The sequence below is a fragment of the Pseudogymnoascus destructans genome (genome assembly GCF_001641265.1).
Source record: "Pseudogymnoascus destructans isolate 20631-21 unplaced genomic scaffold scaffold_5, whole genome shotgun sequence".
NCBI lineage: Eukaryota > Fungi > Ascomycota > Leotiomycetes > Thelebolales > Thelebolaceae > Pseudogymnoascus > Pseudogymnoascus destructans.
The window spans coordinates 990,025-1,005,781 of NW_020167524.1; the positions used below are offsets into that span (position 1 = coordinate 990,025).

At 46.7% G+C, this 15,757-nt stretch overlaps 1 protein-coding gene across 1 annotated transcript; it reads left to right on the forward strand.

Moving 5' to 3' along the window:
- Positions 1 to 6,346: 6,346 nt before the first annotated feature.
- CBF5_2 (centromere/microtubule-binding protein cbf5) lies at positions 6,347 to 8,595 on the forward strand. Its single transcript, XM_024466211.1, has 3 exons — positions 6,347 to 6,627; positions 6,707 to 6,863; positions 6,931 to 8,595. Exons 1-3 carry the CDS (start codon positions 6,510 to 6,512, stop codon positions 8,120 to 8,122), a joined length of 1,467 nt encoding a protein of 488 aa, XP_024326371.1. The 5' UTR covers positions 6,347 to 6,509; the 3' UTR covers positions 8,123 to 8,595.
- Positions 8,596 to 15,757: the final 7,162 nt, after the last annotated feature.

Consider the following 15,757-nt stretch of genomic DNA (forward strand, 5'->3'; position numbering starts at 1 on the left):
AGGTGGGCGAAGCGGAGTACTCAAATGTTGGCTTACAACAATAAATTCCAAATCGGGCTAGCGCGATCACTTCCCCTTTCACATTTACGAAGGTTTAACTCAAACGCTTAGCGGATACTTCCCGGTGCCCATTCGGACCACCAAGATGGAAAGTGAGATTGAACAAAGCCAACTCCAGTGTCGCATTCCACGAGGTGGTTGTTACGGCTATAATAACATGATGTCATGGTTACAGGGCCAGGGCCTAGTAACGTGACGTGTGAGTCACAGTGGGAAGCGGCGTAGGTTGCCATGTGACGGGGCTAATGGATAGTTGCAGAAACTAGTGGATATTGGATAGTTGAGCTATCCACGAACTATCCTGAATATCTAGCTATCCGCCAACTATCCAGATTACCCATGAGGCACGACGCCACTATATAAGTAGATAGTATTTCCTTAGATAGGAGCTTCGTGCTCAACTCAATATAGTATTCTTTACAATACTGTAACGTGTTACTTGGAAAGCCTTTGTGTCTAATCCCCTGCCTCCTCTGTCAAGTCAACCTTACGCAAGAAACCTCTGTGTCTTCTATCATTTAGAAGTCAGTGTTACAGTGGTGTTACGGTACCCTCCAAGAACAGCCACCTCTGCACACAAAGCACCTTCCTGACACATTGTACAAATGGGGGAGTTCCTGATGCACGTACCGCTGGAATTTTCACCAACAAGGAACGCCCAGCTTGCGGATACCATTCAGAGAGGTTACGGAAAGGACCCTGATGGCATGTTTTGTGGACAAAGCACTCTCTTAGGAGGGGGGTAGTGTAAGGATGCCTTCTCGTCTCTCATTCTAGGGAGTAGACTCTGGGTAGCTGCAGGGTCACGTGTGATCATTTGGGTGGGCTAACCGAGTCGGAACCGAGTCGGATGGTTTTCGGGTACTTGAGACAATCGACTCACGGGGTTCCCCCTCCATCTTTTTTGTATCCTTCATAGTAGACCTATAGGATAGCATCCGTTTAGCCTCCGACTCGCACTCTCATATGCTATTACTGTGAGCTGGGTGCCCTGTGTCCTTACAGTAACTATAGAGGGTTGTAGAGATATGCTATGTGGTAATATCAGCCCAGTAACTAAGGAGCAATGACGTGTAATGAATCATAGAGGGTTGTAGCAATTGTTGAGTAGTATTGCTCTTGTTGTTGGTGTGATAAGCCAAAATATGTATAGTGACTTGTAGGTTTGAGGAGGAGATTTCTAAGTTTGCTCTTGAGTTTGATAGCAAACTGAGTGTTACATGCGCGGATTCCAGTAAGCTTCAATAGTAATATTGAAGTTAAGAATACTCTTGGTAAGCTACGAAGACATATCTATGTATTCAGAAATTGAAGGCAATGGAAAGATGCTCTTCAAAAGCAGACTATAGCAGCTGGTCTTAAGAAGCTACAACTATCACTCGATATGCCAGTCTGGTGGAACTCAATGTATGAAATGTTTCAACAGCTATTAAACTACAGACGCCAATTATAGCGATCTGTGCTACTCAGAAAATGGATCTAAGTATGAGAGATATCGCTCTTACACCAGAGGATTGGATAACGCTCCACGCTCTTCAGAATTTCTTCTTTATATTTGTTAAGCCATCGCAAAAGCTACGAGCAAGCTTATATCCAACGCTCAACTTCGCAATTCCTCAGTATCTAAAGATGATAAAGAAGCTTGAGGCTTTACAGCAGGAAGTTGGTATATCATCAACGATCAGCCTAGCTTGCATCGCTGCTCATAAGAAGCTTAATGAGTACTATACGCTTGCTATGAATCAACGATGGAGTCATTCAGGGGTAGCTACAATTTGCGATCCATGTATGAATCTTAACATATTCAACAGTCTTTGGCCAAGCAGTACTGAAGAAGTCAAACGGAATAGGGTTAAGCAGCAGTTCCACGACATCTTTATTTAATATAGAGGCTGCCAATACTGTCTTGAAGAAGAGAAAAGGGAAGCTGAGGCTGATTTACCACAATTACCTACAGAACCTGACTCTGACAACGATTTATATATCTCTCATAGTATTTACCAAGAACCAGAATGGAAGCGCTGGCTTGTTGAGCCCTGGCCAGGTCTAGCAACAGATATCCTCAAATATTGGGCGGCAAAGCAATATCAATATCCAATTATACCTGCAATTGCTCGAGACCATTTGGCAATTCCTGCAACATCAGCTCCATCAGAACGGGTCTTTAGTAATGGAGCTGATATTCTTACGAAGAAAAGGAACAGGCTCTCTCCTGAAACGCTTCGATATTTACTCTGTTTATGGGATTGGGGTCATATACTAGAGGTTGAAGAAAGTGAAGCCGAAGACGCTGATGACGAGGGGGAAGAGTAGTTATATAAGTTATTTTATCTATTCTATTTTTATATTTTAAGCCTCATTATCCTGAAGATCTGGATATAACCCGTATCTATCCGTCAGACCTCAGACGGATCATGATCTTACCTGTGAGGGCTCAGGATCAGATCCGGATATGATCCGCTGAATACTGCCTGCTCCTTTCGAGCACCCCTAGGTGGTTGTAATGGTGGGTGCACCAGATGTGAGAATCTAGCCACCCAAGGAAGGGATGATTTTACTAAGACAACACACTGTCTTAGGAAACAGAGCCAAAGGGTTGTAGCTTAGACTATTCCACAACGCAGCAATCAGGTGTATGATGTAGTGAAGTGTTTCAGACAAGTTGTAACAAATGTTGAGTCTGAGATAATCATCTGCCAGACCCCTTGTGTTCGTACACGTGTATGCTGATTAAAGTGTTTTATCCAGTCTAGACCTGCATCATTGTCGCTCCAGCCATTTGGTGAGGTCTTGATGGCCCAAGTAGGTGGAAGGGCGCACTCTGTGTACCAAGGCGCAAGGTGATGCTTGCCTTGTACAATCAAGTACGCAGGCACTACAAAGCCATCTGTACTCACACATTCAATCGCTGTTGCCCATTCCTGATTACCAGACTGAAGCTGCTTTGCTCGGCCTTTCGATCTGAGCTTGTAACAACCATATTCCCACAGATAACACCCATCATAAAGCCCGTCTCATCAAAGTTGTAGAAGTCAGCATCCTGGATGCTGTACTTCGCCTGCATGTTCTTTACCAGCTCAAACCACTTTGTTATACAATCAGGATCTTCGCAGAGGGCTCGCTGGAGGTCGTACGCACGAGAGAGACGCGTCTTAAGCTTTGGTTCATTGTGTACAAGCGGTAGGGCAGTTTTTTTCCAACTGGGGGTTCGTGACGCGTCGCACGGAGGAGATTCGCTATATCTCGTACATCTCAATTCGAGGTGGAAATCCTTGTGAAGCTAGGTCAAGTACGTATCGTATGAGCTCCTCTTCCTCAATTGGGGTCAATGGATGTTGTTTGTCGCAGTCTACTAGCTCGTGGTTGGCTTCCGTGTATGCGACGGGTAAGTGTTACATGTGGGACCTCATATAGCTGCGCAGGCATGTCGGATGGACAGTTTGTGGGGTGAATTTGGTAGCTTGAAAGGCTAGTAAAACTCGGCCTTCATTAGCTTTCTGAGGCATCTTTTTGTTGTGGTGTGGTGGAGTAATTGGGTTTGAGGTTGCGATGCTATCGGAAAGTGTTTCATTTGGTGGGATGTTCCGTTTGGTGGTAAACCACATTAGATTATAAATCATGATTATGATTAACGTACATGTATAGCGAAAGCGCCAAACAAGCGAAAGCGCCAAAATTATCTACCCTCACGACAAACATTGCGATAAATCTACCACAACATTAGAAATCAATTGAAACTACTCGGAGTCCTCTTCCTCAGAGGTGTCTATTACAATCTGACACGTGCGCGCATTGTGCCCAGTCTCACCACACTTGCCACAGCGACGGGCACGGGTTTCTTCCCTTGGCTTCCGACCACGGCTTGCCCTTATTTCCTGCTCTACCTGCTGCACAACATCCCTCTCATCCTGTAGCTCTTGCGCCCCTTGTTGACTAAGTGATCCTCCTTGCTGTAGTCGTGTTTTCCTAGCTCTCCGGCGCTTGCTTAGTACTTCATTTGCCTGTCGTAGGTTTTGGTTCTCTCCCTTTAGCAGTGCTAATTGATGCATTATTTGCGATGCACCCTTTGTAAACTGGTCAACAGCTGCATAGATTGAGGTTGGAGAGCTATTTTGATGGCGTGAAATCCGAGTTTTAATAAATGTAGACTGTGACATAGCTTCAATTGGGTTGTTTGGTGTCTGAGAAACCCAAGGTTGAGCAGTACTGGGCGGGAGCTTGGAGGCGTTGGTGTCCTTAACTTAAGATCAAGTGTAGATATCACTCTCTCAGGGTCAAATGGAAAAGCCCTGCCCCTCGGAACCCGCCTCAAATGTTACTTTCCGTCATTGTAGTGTTAAATGCAGCGTGGAAGGCAGGAAAAGAAGTCATCCTTTGTAATATGAGAAATATGAGCCTGCATCATATCTTCAATTTGCGACCATAGGCCTGCTTTAACGGGCCGAAACAGCCAACATCAAGTGGCTGGAGTAGATGAGAAGAGTGAGCAGGCATACAAAGCGTAATAATGTTGTGTTCCTTGCAGTACTCCTCAAACTCATCTGAGTGGTGGCTCTCATGACCATCAAGGACTAACAAGCGATAACCACCAACACTCCGGGCCTTTGTATGCTTCTCAAAGTGCTGAATCCAATCCATGCCTCTCTCGTTTGTAGTCCAGCCATTTTCAGTAACAGAAATCACCCAATCGCTTGAAAATCCACTATTCTCATACCAAGATGTAAGGTGGTTTTTGCCTGCAACAATGATAAATGGTGGTACTGCCCAACCTTGAGAACTAACGCCTTGGATTACTGTAACCCATTCCTGATTACCAGGCTGTACCTTCTTTGCTTTTGCCCGCCCGTCTGAGCTTGTTACAACCATAGCAGTTGAGATAACGCCCATCATAAACCCAGTCTCATCAAAGTTGTAGATATCTGCTTCATCGATACCATATTTCGCAATTGTGTTACGCACAAGCTCAACCAGCCATTAATAACTTCTGGATCTTCGCACTTAGCCCTCTGGTAGTCGTATTTGCGCTGAAAGCGTGTCTGGAGCTCTACACGCCGCTTAACAAAGTTTGAAGCCCAACGCGACCCAACGCGTGACGCGTCGCGTGTTGCAAGTAGTCAACTTGCCATATTTCAACAACAGACAGCCGAGGAGGAAACCCTTTGGCAGCTAGGAGTATATACTGAACAAGGACGGACTCCTCTAGGTTAGTTAATTTCCGTGAGTTGGCTTGGATATCGCGTCGTGAAGGTACACCTTCTAGACGACCTAGCTTGCGGTGGTCCACAGAATAGATCCTAGCAGCAACTCGAAGGCGTAACTTTGGGTCGCTTTGCATAGCCTGGATAGCTAGCACTAATTGGCTTTCATCGTTTTTATGGGGCATGTTTTGTTGTTGAGGAATTTAACATTTAGTTGGGGGTTTGGTCACCGCATCATTTTTGGCGCTTTCGCTTGTTTGGCGCTTTCGCTATACATGTACGTTATGCGCTTTGTAAATAATCGTGATTATGATTACGACCTAATAATCGTAATTGATTTTCTAACTTCGCTTGTGTGATTCACACAAGCGAAGCGATCACTGAACTTGCCACCTAAAATTGAGAAATTTACAAGATAATAACTCAAACAACTTCATAATATATTCTAAAAATGTGTGTGTATCCTTATATATACACGTAGATTCCTTTATTTTAAGCTTTAGCATGAGGAGGGGCGGGTGTTTCACGATGAGGAGGGAAGGAGGGAGGAGTAGCTGTGTGATGGCACGAGGGGATGAGGGTGCCAGGGACGATAGACGACAAGGGAAGGTACTACTCCGTAGTCTCGAGCGCAATCATGACCACGATATCGACACGATATCGACCATGGCCACGACCACAACGCGTGCATCTCGCCTTGCCAAGACACCGGTCTCAACGCGACCACGTGGATTGCAAGGGCTGCGGAGGGTGGGAGATAGCACCGTGGTACCTGTGCAGGACGGCTCATCGAGGGGGGGAACGTGTGTGCGCGACGGCACGAGAGAGGGGCTGTCCAAGCCCCCTCTACCCTGTAGAAGGGGTTTGGAAGGAGAGGCTGCATGGGAGGCTGCATGGGAGGCTGCATGGGAGGCTGCATGGGAGGCTGCATGGGAGGCTGCATGGGAGGCTGCATGGGNCCTTCAATCCTTACTCTCTGGTCTCCAGCTAAGAGGTAGTTTCCGTCCTCACATTCCTTTAGGTTGTAGAACCTCATACGGTCGTTACAGAGGCGTAAATTAATTTTGAAGTTTTAAAAAAAACTTGGTCACGTGTGCGGGCGCTAGCTCCAACCCACAAATGAAAAAAGTTTAGCCCGCTGCTGGTAGCTCCCAGAATTTCGAGAATTTGATTTCTGCGAAACACCTGTTGCGACAACACCAAACCAAACGATAAGGCAATTACCTCGAACCTCGACGGTAACTGTCTACAATGGCCATGACTGTGGCAAAGAAAGGAGGGGATGCGGATTATAGCATCAAGCCAGAGGCTGTCGTTCCTGCAGTGGATACCAGCACCTGGCCGCTGTTGTTGAAGAATTATGATAAGCGTGAGTTTGATCTTGGGTCAATGGACCGCAAAATACGTGGTTGTGTATGTGAACTGCATGCTGATAGTTGTTTGAACAGTTCTCGTTCGCACTGGACACTTTACCCCAATCCCGAACGGCTGCACGCCACTCAAGAGAGATCTCAAGTCATATGTTAGCTCGGGTGTCATCAACCTTGACAAGCCGTCCAACCCATCTTCGCACGAAGTTGTCGCATGGGTGAAGCGCATGCTCAGGTACGCATAATTTGAAGCCACGGGGTGTTGGTGTTGCTAGCAAAAAGATGCTAACAAATTCGCGCAGAGTCGAGAAAACTGGACACAGCGGAACCCTCGATCCTAAAGTTACTGGATGCCTGATCGTCTGTATCGACCGCGCCACCCGCCTTGTTAAGTCCCAGCAAGGTGCCGGAAAGGAGTACGTTTGTGTCATTCGTCTCCACGACAAACTGCCTGGTGGCGAGGCTCAATTCGCCCGTGCCCTCGAGACCCTCACTGGTGCCCTCTTCCAGCGCCCTCCTCTCATCTCCGCCGTCAAGCGTCAACTCCGTATCCGCACAATCCACGAGTCCAAGTTGTACGAGTTTGACAACGAGCGCCACCTCGGTGTCTTCTGGGTCAGCTGCGAGGCTGGTACCTACATCCGTACCCTTTGCGTGCATTTGGGTCTGCTTTTGGGCGTTGGTGCTCACATGCAGGAGCTGAGACGTGTGCGATCCGGTGCCATGGACGAGAAGGTTAACATGGTTACTCTTCACGACGTCCTTGACGCCCAGTGGATGTCTGATAACACTCGCGACGAGTCTTACCTCCGCCGCGTCATTGCGCCGCTCGAGACTCTTCTCACCACCTACAAGCGCATTGTCGTCAAGGACAGCGCAGTTAACGCCGTCTGCTACGGTGCCAAGCTCATGATTCCAGGTCTTCTCAGATACGAGTCTGGCATTGAGGTCCACGATGAGGTTGTCCTCATGACCACCAAGGGTGAGGCCATCGCCCTCGGCATCGCACAGATGTCCACTGTGGAGCTTTCCACTTGCGACCACGGTGTCGTGGCCAAGGTCAAGCGTTGCATCATGGAGCGCGACCTCTACCCACGCCGCTGGGGCATGGGCCCAGTTGCGCTTGAGAAGAAGAAGATGAAGGCCGATGGCAAGCTTGACAAGTACGGTCGCCCCAACGAGGCCACCCCTGCCAAGTGGAACACCGAGTACAAGGACTTCAACGCCCCGCTAGAGGGCGCACCTGCCGCCGCATCGGAGCAAGCTGCTGCGCCAGCTGAGGAGGAGCCAACCGTGGACGCTGATGTCAGCATGATGACCGTAGACGACAACGACAAGAAGAGGAAGAGGCATGAGGGCGAGACTGCGGAGGAGAAGGCCGAGAGGAAGAAGAATAAGAAGGAGAGGAAGGAAAAGAAGGAGAAGAAGGAGAAGAAGGAAAAGAAAGAGAAGAAGTCCAAGAAGGAGAAGGAGGAGAGCGATGACAGCGAGTAATTGCACTCTCGCGTCATCCCTTTCCGATTTCTCTCATCAGCGGCGAGGGCTCAGCATCATTGTAGTAATGGCGTTATGTTGGCTGTATATTAGGGCAGTGAAAGTTCACTACCTTTCGCGTGGTGCACAAAATATGGAGTTGTTTTCTAGTTTAGTTCAATAGTACTCTCCAGGGGAGGAAGAGGTGGGATGGATATGAAGCAATTGTCTTACCGAAGCACTTTGACAATCTATTGTGGGATGGCATCGACAGTGCAAGTAGATCGTCCTGATAACCCAATAATTCTTTTATCTCTTACCATACTCGTGCCGCCTAAAAGTCCGAAGAGGGACAGTGTTGCCCGAGTACTACTCAAGATTACTACTCGGAGATCTTCGAGTAGAGTACTGTTTTTTGGGCTCGAGTACTACGAGTACTACTCGAGTATAAAAATGAAAACATGATTGATAGCTATATAGACAATGGAAATACAGTAATATGCATCCTCATCTCCCTCTGAATCCTCACCTGCTGATACCACGCCCCAATCCTAAGACATATAAGATATCGTAGTGTAGATGGGCTAATCTGTTCCCTTTCTAACACTAAACACTCGCTCAGATTCCGCTAATGTAGCAGGAATTGCTAAATGATCTTTGGCAATTGCGGCAAGTATTGGATATTGGTATTGCTTACTTGCCCAAAACTTGAGTATATCAATTTTAGGCCCAAGAGTTTTGGTCGTTCATCTAGCGCTTCCATTCTGTATCTAATTGCCGTTGTGAGACATAATCGTTGGTTCTCAAACCACCGCCTGGAGGCGGTTGGCGAAAGCGAACTGGGACGCGAAAGCGATTGTGGGACACTTCGGGAGCGGACTCACGACGCGACACGACCGACCATGAACATGACCGACAACGAGCACAACTACAACCACAACTATGCCGGTAGTTGAAGTAAATAAAAATGAAGCTCTTTTAAATGCCATTGAATTTTTAAATGAAAACCCAACAGAGAAGAGTGCTACAGTAGCACGGATGTACAGAGTAAACCCAAGTACGCTCCGGACTATACGACTACGACAACGACGCGCATCACCACAACGCACCGCTGTGCCACGCGGAGGCCAGAACAGAGTACTGTCTGATGTACAAGTTACAGCTATACAAAGATACATCCAACGCTCGTACGAAAATGGGTACGGTGCAACTAAGCCTATGGTGTTCAGTGCCATCTGCCAACTACGTGCAGCAGAAACTCCAACACGTGCACCACCATCACAACGGTGGTTCCAGACATGGATTAAGACACAACAACACAACTTCCATACAATAAAAACCCGGCCAATTGAAGCAGCACGGGTTGCATCTCATGAAGTATCAGCTATTAAAGAATGGTTTTATGAATTTAAAGATGTGTGTAATCAACTAGATATTACTGCAGGTGATATCTACAACTTTGATGAAGTTGGATTCCGTGTAGGAATGAGCACCGGTGAACATGTGTTGGTACCATCTGCAGTAAAGGAGGTAAGTTGTTTCTACTTATCTTACTTTATATTATTCTAATATTTATAGCTTTATATACAAGCTCCAGAGAACAGACAAAGTCTTACAGTTATAGAGACAATTTCAGCTGCTGGCATTGCACTTCCACCGTTCCTTATTATACAAGGAAAATTACACATGGAAAGTTGGTACCATGACAATCTACACGGTGATGAGAAAGTTGCAGTATCCGATTCCGGATATACAAACTCTGAGCTTGCAATGGAATATCTACAGCATTTTATTCAACATACACCGTCTATAAGAACGAAATTGTTAATAATGGACTCTTATGTCTCACATGAAGTTCCAGAGTTTATAATACTTGCACATCAACACAATATACACTTACATGTGTTTCCGTCTCATCTTACGCATATTCTACAACCGCTAGATGTTACTGTGTTTGCACAATATAAACATTGGCACCGACGTGCAATTCAACAAGCAATCCGGAATTTTGATACAGATTATAATGTTATATCTTTCTTTAGAGACTTGTCTACTATCCGTAAGCAGACATTTACAAAGGGTAACTGTATCAAGTCTTTTAGAGATGCAGGTATTTGGCCACCTAACTATGAAAAGATTCAAGAGAAGGTTGCTATATATGCAAAACCAGAAGTTTTAGAAACACCACAACGCGCATTTCAAGCAAGTTATGATCTTTCAACATGGAGTCAAACATTTGATAAGATCCTTAGTTCACCGTCACGGCAAAAGTGGGCATCTTCTTATACTGAAATCCAAACTCAGTTAACAGAGGCTGAGCTGTTCCAGTCAGAGCTTGTACAAATTACTACTATTATGACTGAGCAACGACAGTGGAAGGTTAGAAGTCGGAAATCTATTCAAAAAGGCGGTTCTATTACAGTTGAACATGCACGGCAAAGGATTTATGAGAAGAAGGTAAAGGAGCAACTTTTAGAAGAAGCACGGGAGAAAAGAGAGAGAACACGCATGGTGAACGTTGAGCGTAAGATGCAGCTCCGTGCTGGCATCGATGCACGGAAGGCAGAACGTACACGGAAAAAGGACCTACATGAATTTCAAAAAAGTAACCCAGACACGGAGCCACCAATTGGCTTACGTACAGAAATCATTGACCCGGACGTTACACAGAAGAAACGTGAGGAGGAGGAGGAGGCGGACCGACTGTTAGCCATTGAGGAGAGTGGGTACGTGAACTTTGCAGGCTTGGACTACGACATGATTCACGATGCAAGTGACGGTGGCTGTGATGATCAATCACTGCCTGACAATATTGATCCAAATCTTTTTTAATTATTTAATTCTATAACTTATATATATTTACAGCATTGTTACGTTGTCAGTCGTGTTCATGGTCGGTCGTGTCGCGTCGCGAGTCCGCTCCCGAAGTGTCCCACAATCGCTTTCGCGTCCCAGTTCGCTTTCGCAACCGCCTCCAGGAGGTGGTTTGAGAACCAACGATTATAATCGTCGTGACCAAACTTTCGCTTCGCTGAAGGTTGTAGTAAGCAAGCAATACGCGGCTGCCGAACCCGAGAGGAAGCAACGCGGGTCGTCACAATTGCGACTGTAAGTACCTCTCCATAGTAATTTGTATGTAAAGGTACATAATTAAGCCATTCTATGAAATTATCACTTCTTCGCTCCCACTCCTACCCTCTCTCCCACTCTCGCCCTCACGCTCGCCCTCACTCTCGCTTCAGTGGAGGGCTTCTGGGTCAGGAATTAGGTCCATCTGGAGGAATTGGGAGGACAGCTTTCCGAAGAGCTGCCACCCCTTCTTTCGGAGCGCTCTTCCTTCCGGGCCTCAATTCCTGCCTAGCGAAGCTGCTTTTGGGCCCAGTTGGCAGCCTAGCGGGCTACTCGAACCCGCTCGGCCTCAAGCTTCTAAGCTGCCAGCTCAGCTTTCTAGGCCCAAAGCTCGTGAGCGTGAGCTGCCGTAAGCCCACCTCCAAACTGAAGGCGAGCCCGGCTTCGGTTCGACCGCTTCTTTGACTCCTCAACCTAGCGTCGAGGTTAAGCTCTTGAAGCTGGCCTCCTACTACAACCTCTTCCGTTCCTATGAGCTAATTCCTATAGCTGTCCCTCGAGGGGCTACTAAAACCCTCTAGAACCTGTTGTTTCTGGTACTATAGCCCCTCTTTAACCCCCCTAAAAGTTGAGGGTTTTGGTGTAACCCATATAGGTAGAGGCATAGGTGTAGGCATAGGAGCAGGCTGTATGTACGAACGTAGCTTTGCGAGAGCTATAACGTGGCTTACTAGGCAAATTTCCTGCTTTCTAGAAAGCTGATATAATATAGACTCCTTAAAAGTCTATAGCTACATTTTGGTAAAATCCCTCATAAAGAATTGTAGGTCATATGTAACATCCATATCACGTATGGCAGCAAGCACAGCCTCTCTGTGCCAGTGCTTATATGGCTAGAAGATCCCTACATCTAGTGGCTGTAAAATATGAGTAAGATGGGATAGGAATGTATATGATAATATTGTGTTTTTTCTGCCATAATGATGAAATCATCACTTGTATGGCTCACATGAGAGTCAAGTAGTAGAACCTTCGTTTCCTTAGTGTAATGGTGGGTGCATCAGATGTGAGAATCTAACCACCCAAGGAAGGGATGATTTTACTAAGACAACACACTGTCTTAGGAAACAGAGCCAAAGGGTTGTAGCTTAGACTATTCCACAATGCAGCAATCAAGTGTATAATGTAGTGAAGTGGTTTAGACAAGTTGTACAAATGTTGAGTCTGAGAACTCAGGAATAAGTCAGAGGTTAGCACCTCACTGACTTTTCAGAAACAAGGAGTAACAAGATCAATGCTTGGAAGCTTGGAAAAGACGTGGAAGTATGTGATAGTCGATTTACTGTATTGTCTTGCCCTTTCTTAAGGAAAGGGCAATCCTATTTATGCTAAAGGAGTGTAGTTCTCTCATTTTCCAAGACTTTCCATGACTAACCAGGCTTGGTAACTGTAGTCGACGTAAGAGAATCCCATAGAACCATCTCCTAGGTTCCTAGCCTATAGGAAGTGAACGGAGGTCCAAGGTCAGAGTACCCTATAGACAAATTATGTCATAACTTAACCAATCTTGTGGGTAACTAAGGAGCGATGATGTGTAATCAATCATAGAGGGTTGTAGAAGCTTTTGGAGCTATCGTTCATGTCACTAGGCCTCTAGTTGATAGACATATGTCATGTGTAGTATTAGCCCAGTAACTAAGGAGTGATGTCATGTAATGAATCATAGAGGGTTGTAGAGATATGCTATGTGGTCATATCGGCCCAGTAACTAAGGAGCAATGACGTGTAATGAATCATAGAGGGTTGTAGCAATCGTTGAGTAGTATTGCTCTTGTGTTTGGTTTGATAAGCCAAAATATGTATAGTGACTTGTGTCATACTGGCATTCGTTGCACTCAGTTTGCTATCAAACTCAAGAGCAAACTTAAAAATCTCCTCCTCAAACCTACAAGTCACTATGACATATTTTAACTTATCACACCAACAACAAGAGCAATACTACTCAACGATTGCTACAACTCTCTATGATTCATTACACGTCATTGCTCCTTAGTTACTGGGCCGATATAACCACATAGCATATCTCTACAACCCTCTATGATTCATTACATGACATCACTCCTTAGTTACTGGGCTAATACTACACATGACATATGTCTATCAACTAGAGGCCTAGTGACATGAACGATAGCTCCAAAAGCTTCTACAACCCTCTATGATTGATTACACATCATCGCTCCTTAGTTCCCACAAGATTGGTTAAGTTATGACATAATTTGTCTATAGGTACTCTGACCTTGGACCTCCTTTTCACTTCCTATAGGCTAGGAACCCAAGAGATGGTTCTATGGGATTCTCTTACGTTCACTACATGATTAGCAAGCTAGTTGTGGGTCGCACTTGATTTCTAATACATTTACCAAGCCTGGTTAGTCATGGAAAGTCATGGAAAATGAGAGAACTACACTCCTTTGGCATAAATAGGATTGCCCTTTCCTTAAGAAAGGGCAAGCAGGCAATACATTAAATCGACTAGCACATACTTCTACGTCTTTTCCAAGCTTCCAAGCATTGATCTTGTTATTCTCTGTTTTTGAAAAGTCAGTGAGGTGCTAACCTCTGACTTACCCCTGAGTTCTCAGACTCAACATTTGTTGCAACTTGTCTAAACCACTTCACCACATCATACACCTGATTGCTGCGTTGTGGAATAGTCTAAGCTACAACCCTTTGGCTCTGTTTCCTAAGACAGTGTGTTGTCTTAGTAAAATCATCCCTTCCTTGGGTGGCTAGATTCTCATATCTGGTGCACCCACCATTACATTGCTACCTACGACCCTAAACTAACTACCCTCTGAGCCAGGGCGCACTCACCACCGTAACCCTTGTGGGAGCCACCCTTCCCAAACGTCTCACCGGCATCACAACAAGCAGCTACCACCGAGAGAGACGAAGGGTCGAAGCGACCCCATGCGAAGAGTCAGGCCCGAGTCCCCTCCGACACAGGGCCTCCCTCCACCCTACTCCCATTTTCCCCCTCCCCATAACCCGCACCAATGGTGCCCTCCTCCTCCCCCCAGTGCGGTCCGGGACCATCGCGGTGACAGCGACGGCAGGAAGTCCGCCCAGGGCAGCCACCACTTCCCCCAAAAGAGCCGGCATGCTCCCCTGCTCCATCCGAAGACGGCGCAGCGATGACCGGATTTGCTGAACCGTGTCAGCACCGAAACAACATAGGACAGGGGTATACTCACACCCATACCCGCCTCGATGGCGGCGCGCGTGGCGCAGAGCTCCTCGTAGGAGTCGCGCTCCACGACGGAACGAAACTTGGGAACACTTTGGGCAGCCACGAGGGCCACCCGATTTGCCTCTGAGGCAGCGGCCGCAACATCTGCGGCGACGACAGGGATGGTTGCTTCTGCAGCGACGAGGGCGCGGTATTCCTCATTGAGGAACCAGGGCAGCTATTCACCCAAATGGTTAGCAACAGCCAACCAACCAACAGAACGCCACAAGGAAACTCACTGGGACACAGGTGGAGTGCTGCGTAGTGCAGTACTTGCACTTTGAGCTCGAGGGAGACCAGACGCAATCATGCGCCGGGACACCCTGAGCTTTGGCCCGAAGGCAACGCCACACAGGACCCGGAAAGCGACCGAGGGCTCCGGCAGGCGTGGGGATCGGCATCGTCAATTGTTCAGGATCCATGCTCCCGTCAGCCAAGCCCACGTTATCACTTGCATGCTGAGCACGTTCCCGTCACCTACTCGTTTGGGTGGATTGTTGTATTCTAAACAATCAGTTAGTATACAGCTATAGGAATGGAGGGGGCCACTTATCAGTCTTGACGTGGATACTGTTGACGTTGTTGTTGTAAGGGAAAAACAGGAAGAGGTGGGCGAAGCGGAGTACTCAAATGTTGGCTTACAACAATAAATTCCAAATCGGGCTAGCGCGATCACTTCCCCTTTCACATTTACGAAGGTTTAACTCAAACGCTTAGCGGATACTTCCCGGTGCCCATTCGGACCACCAAGATGGAAAGTGAGATTGAACAAAGCCAACTCCAGTGTCGCATTCCACGAGGTGGTTGTTACGGCTATAATAACATGATGTCATGGTTACAGGGCCAGGGCCTAGTAACGTGACGTGTGAGTCACAGTGGGAAGCGGCGTAGGTTGCCATGTGACGGGGCTAATGGATAGTTGCAGAAACTAGTGGATATTGGATAGTTGAGCTATCCACGAACTATCCTGAATATCTAGCTATCCGCCAACTATCCAGATTACCCATGAGGCACGACGCCACTATATAAGTAGATAGTATTTCCTTAGATAGGAGCTTCGTGCTCAACTCAATATAGTATTCTTTACAATACTGTAACGTGTTACTTGGAAAGCCTTTGTGTCTAATCCCCTGCCTCCTCTGTCAAGTCAACCTTACGCAAGAAACCTCTGTGTCTTCTATCATTTAGAAGTCAGTGTTACAGTGGTGTTACGGTACCCTCCAAGAACAGCCACCTCTGCACACAAAGCACCTTCCTGACACATTGTACAAATGGGGGAGTTCCTGATGCACGTACCG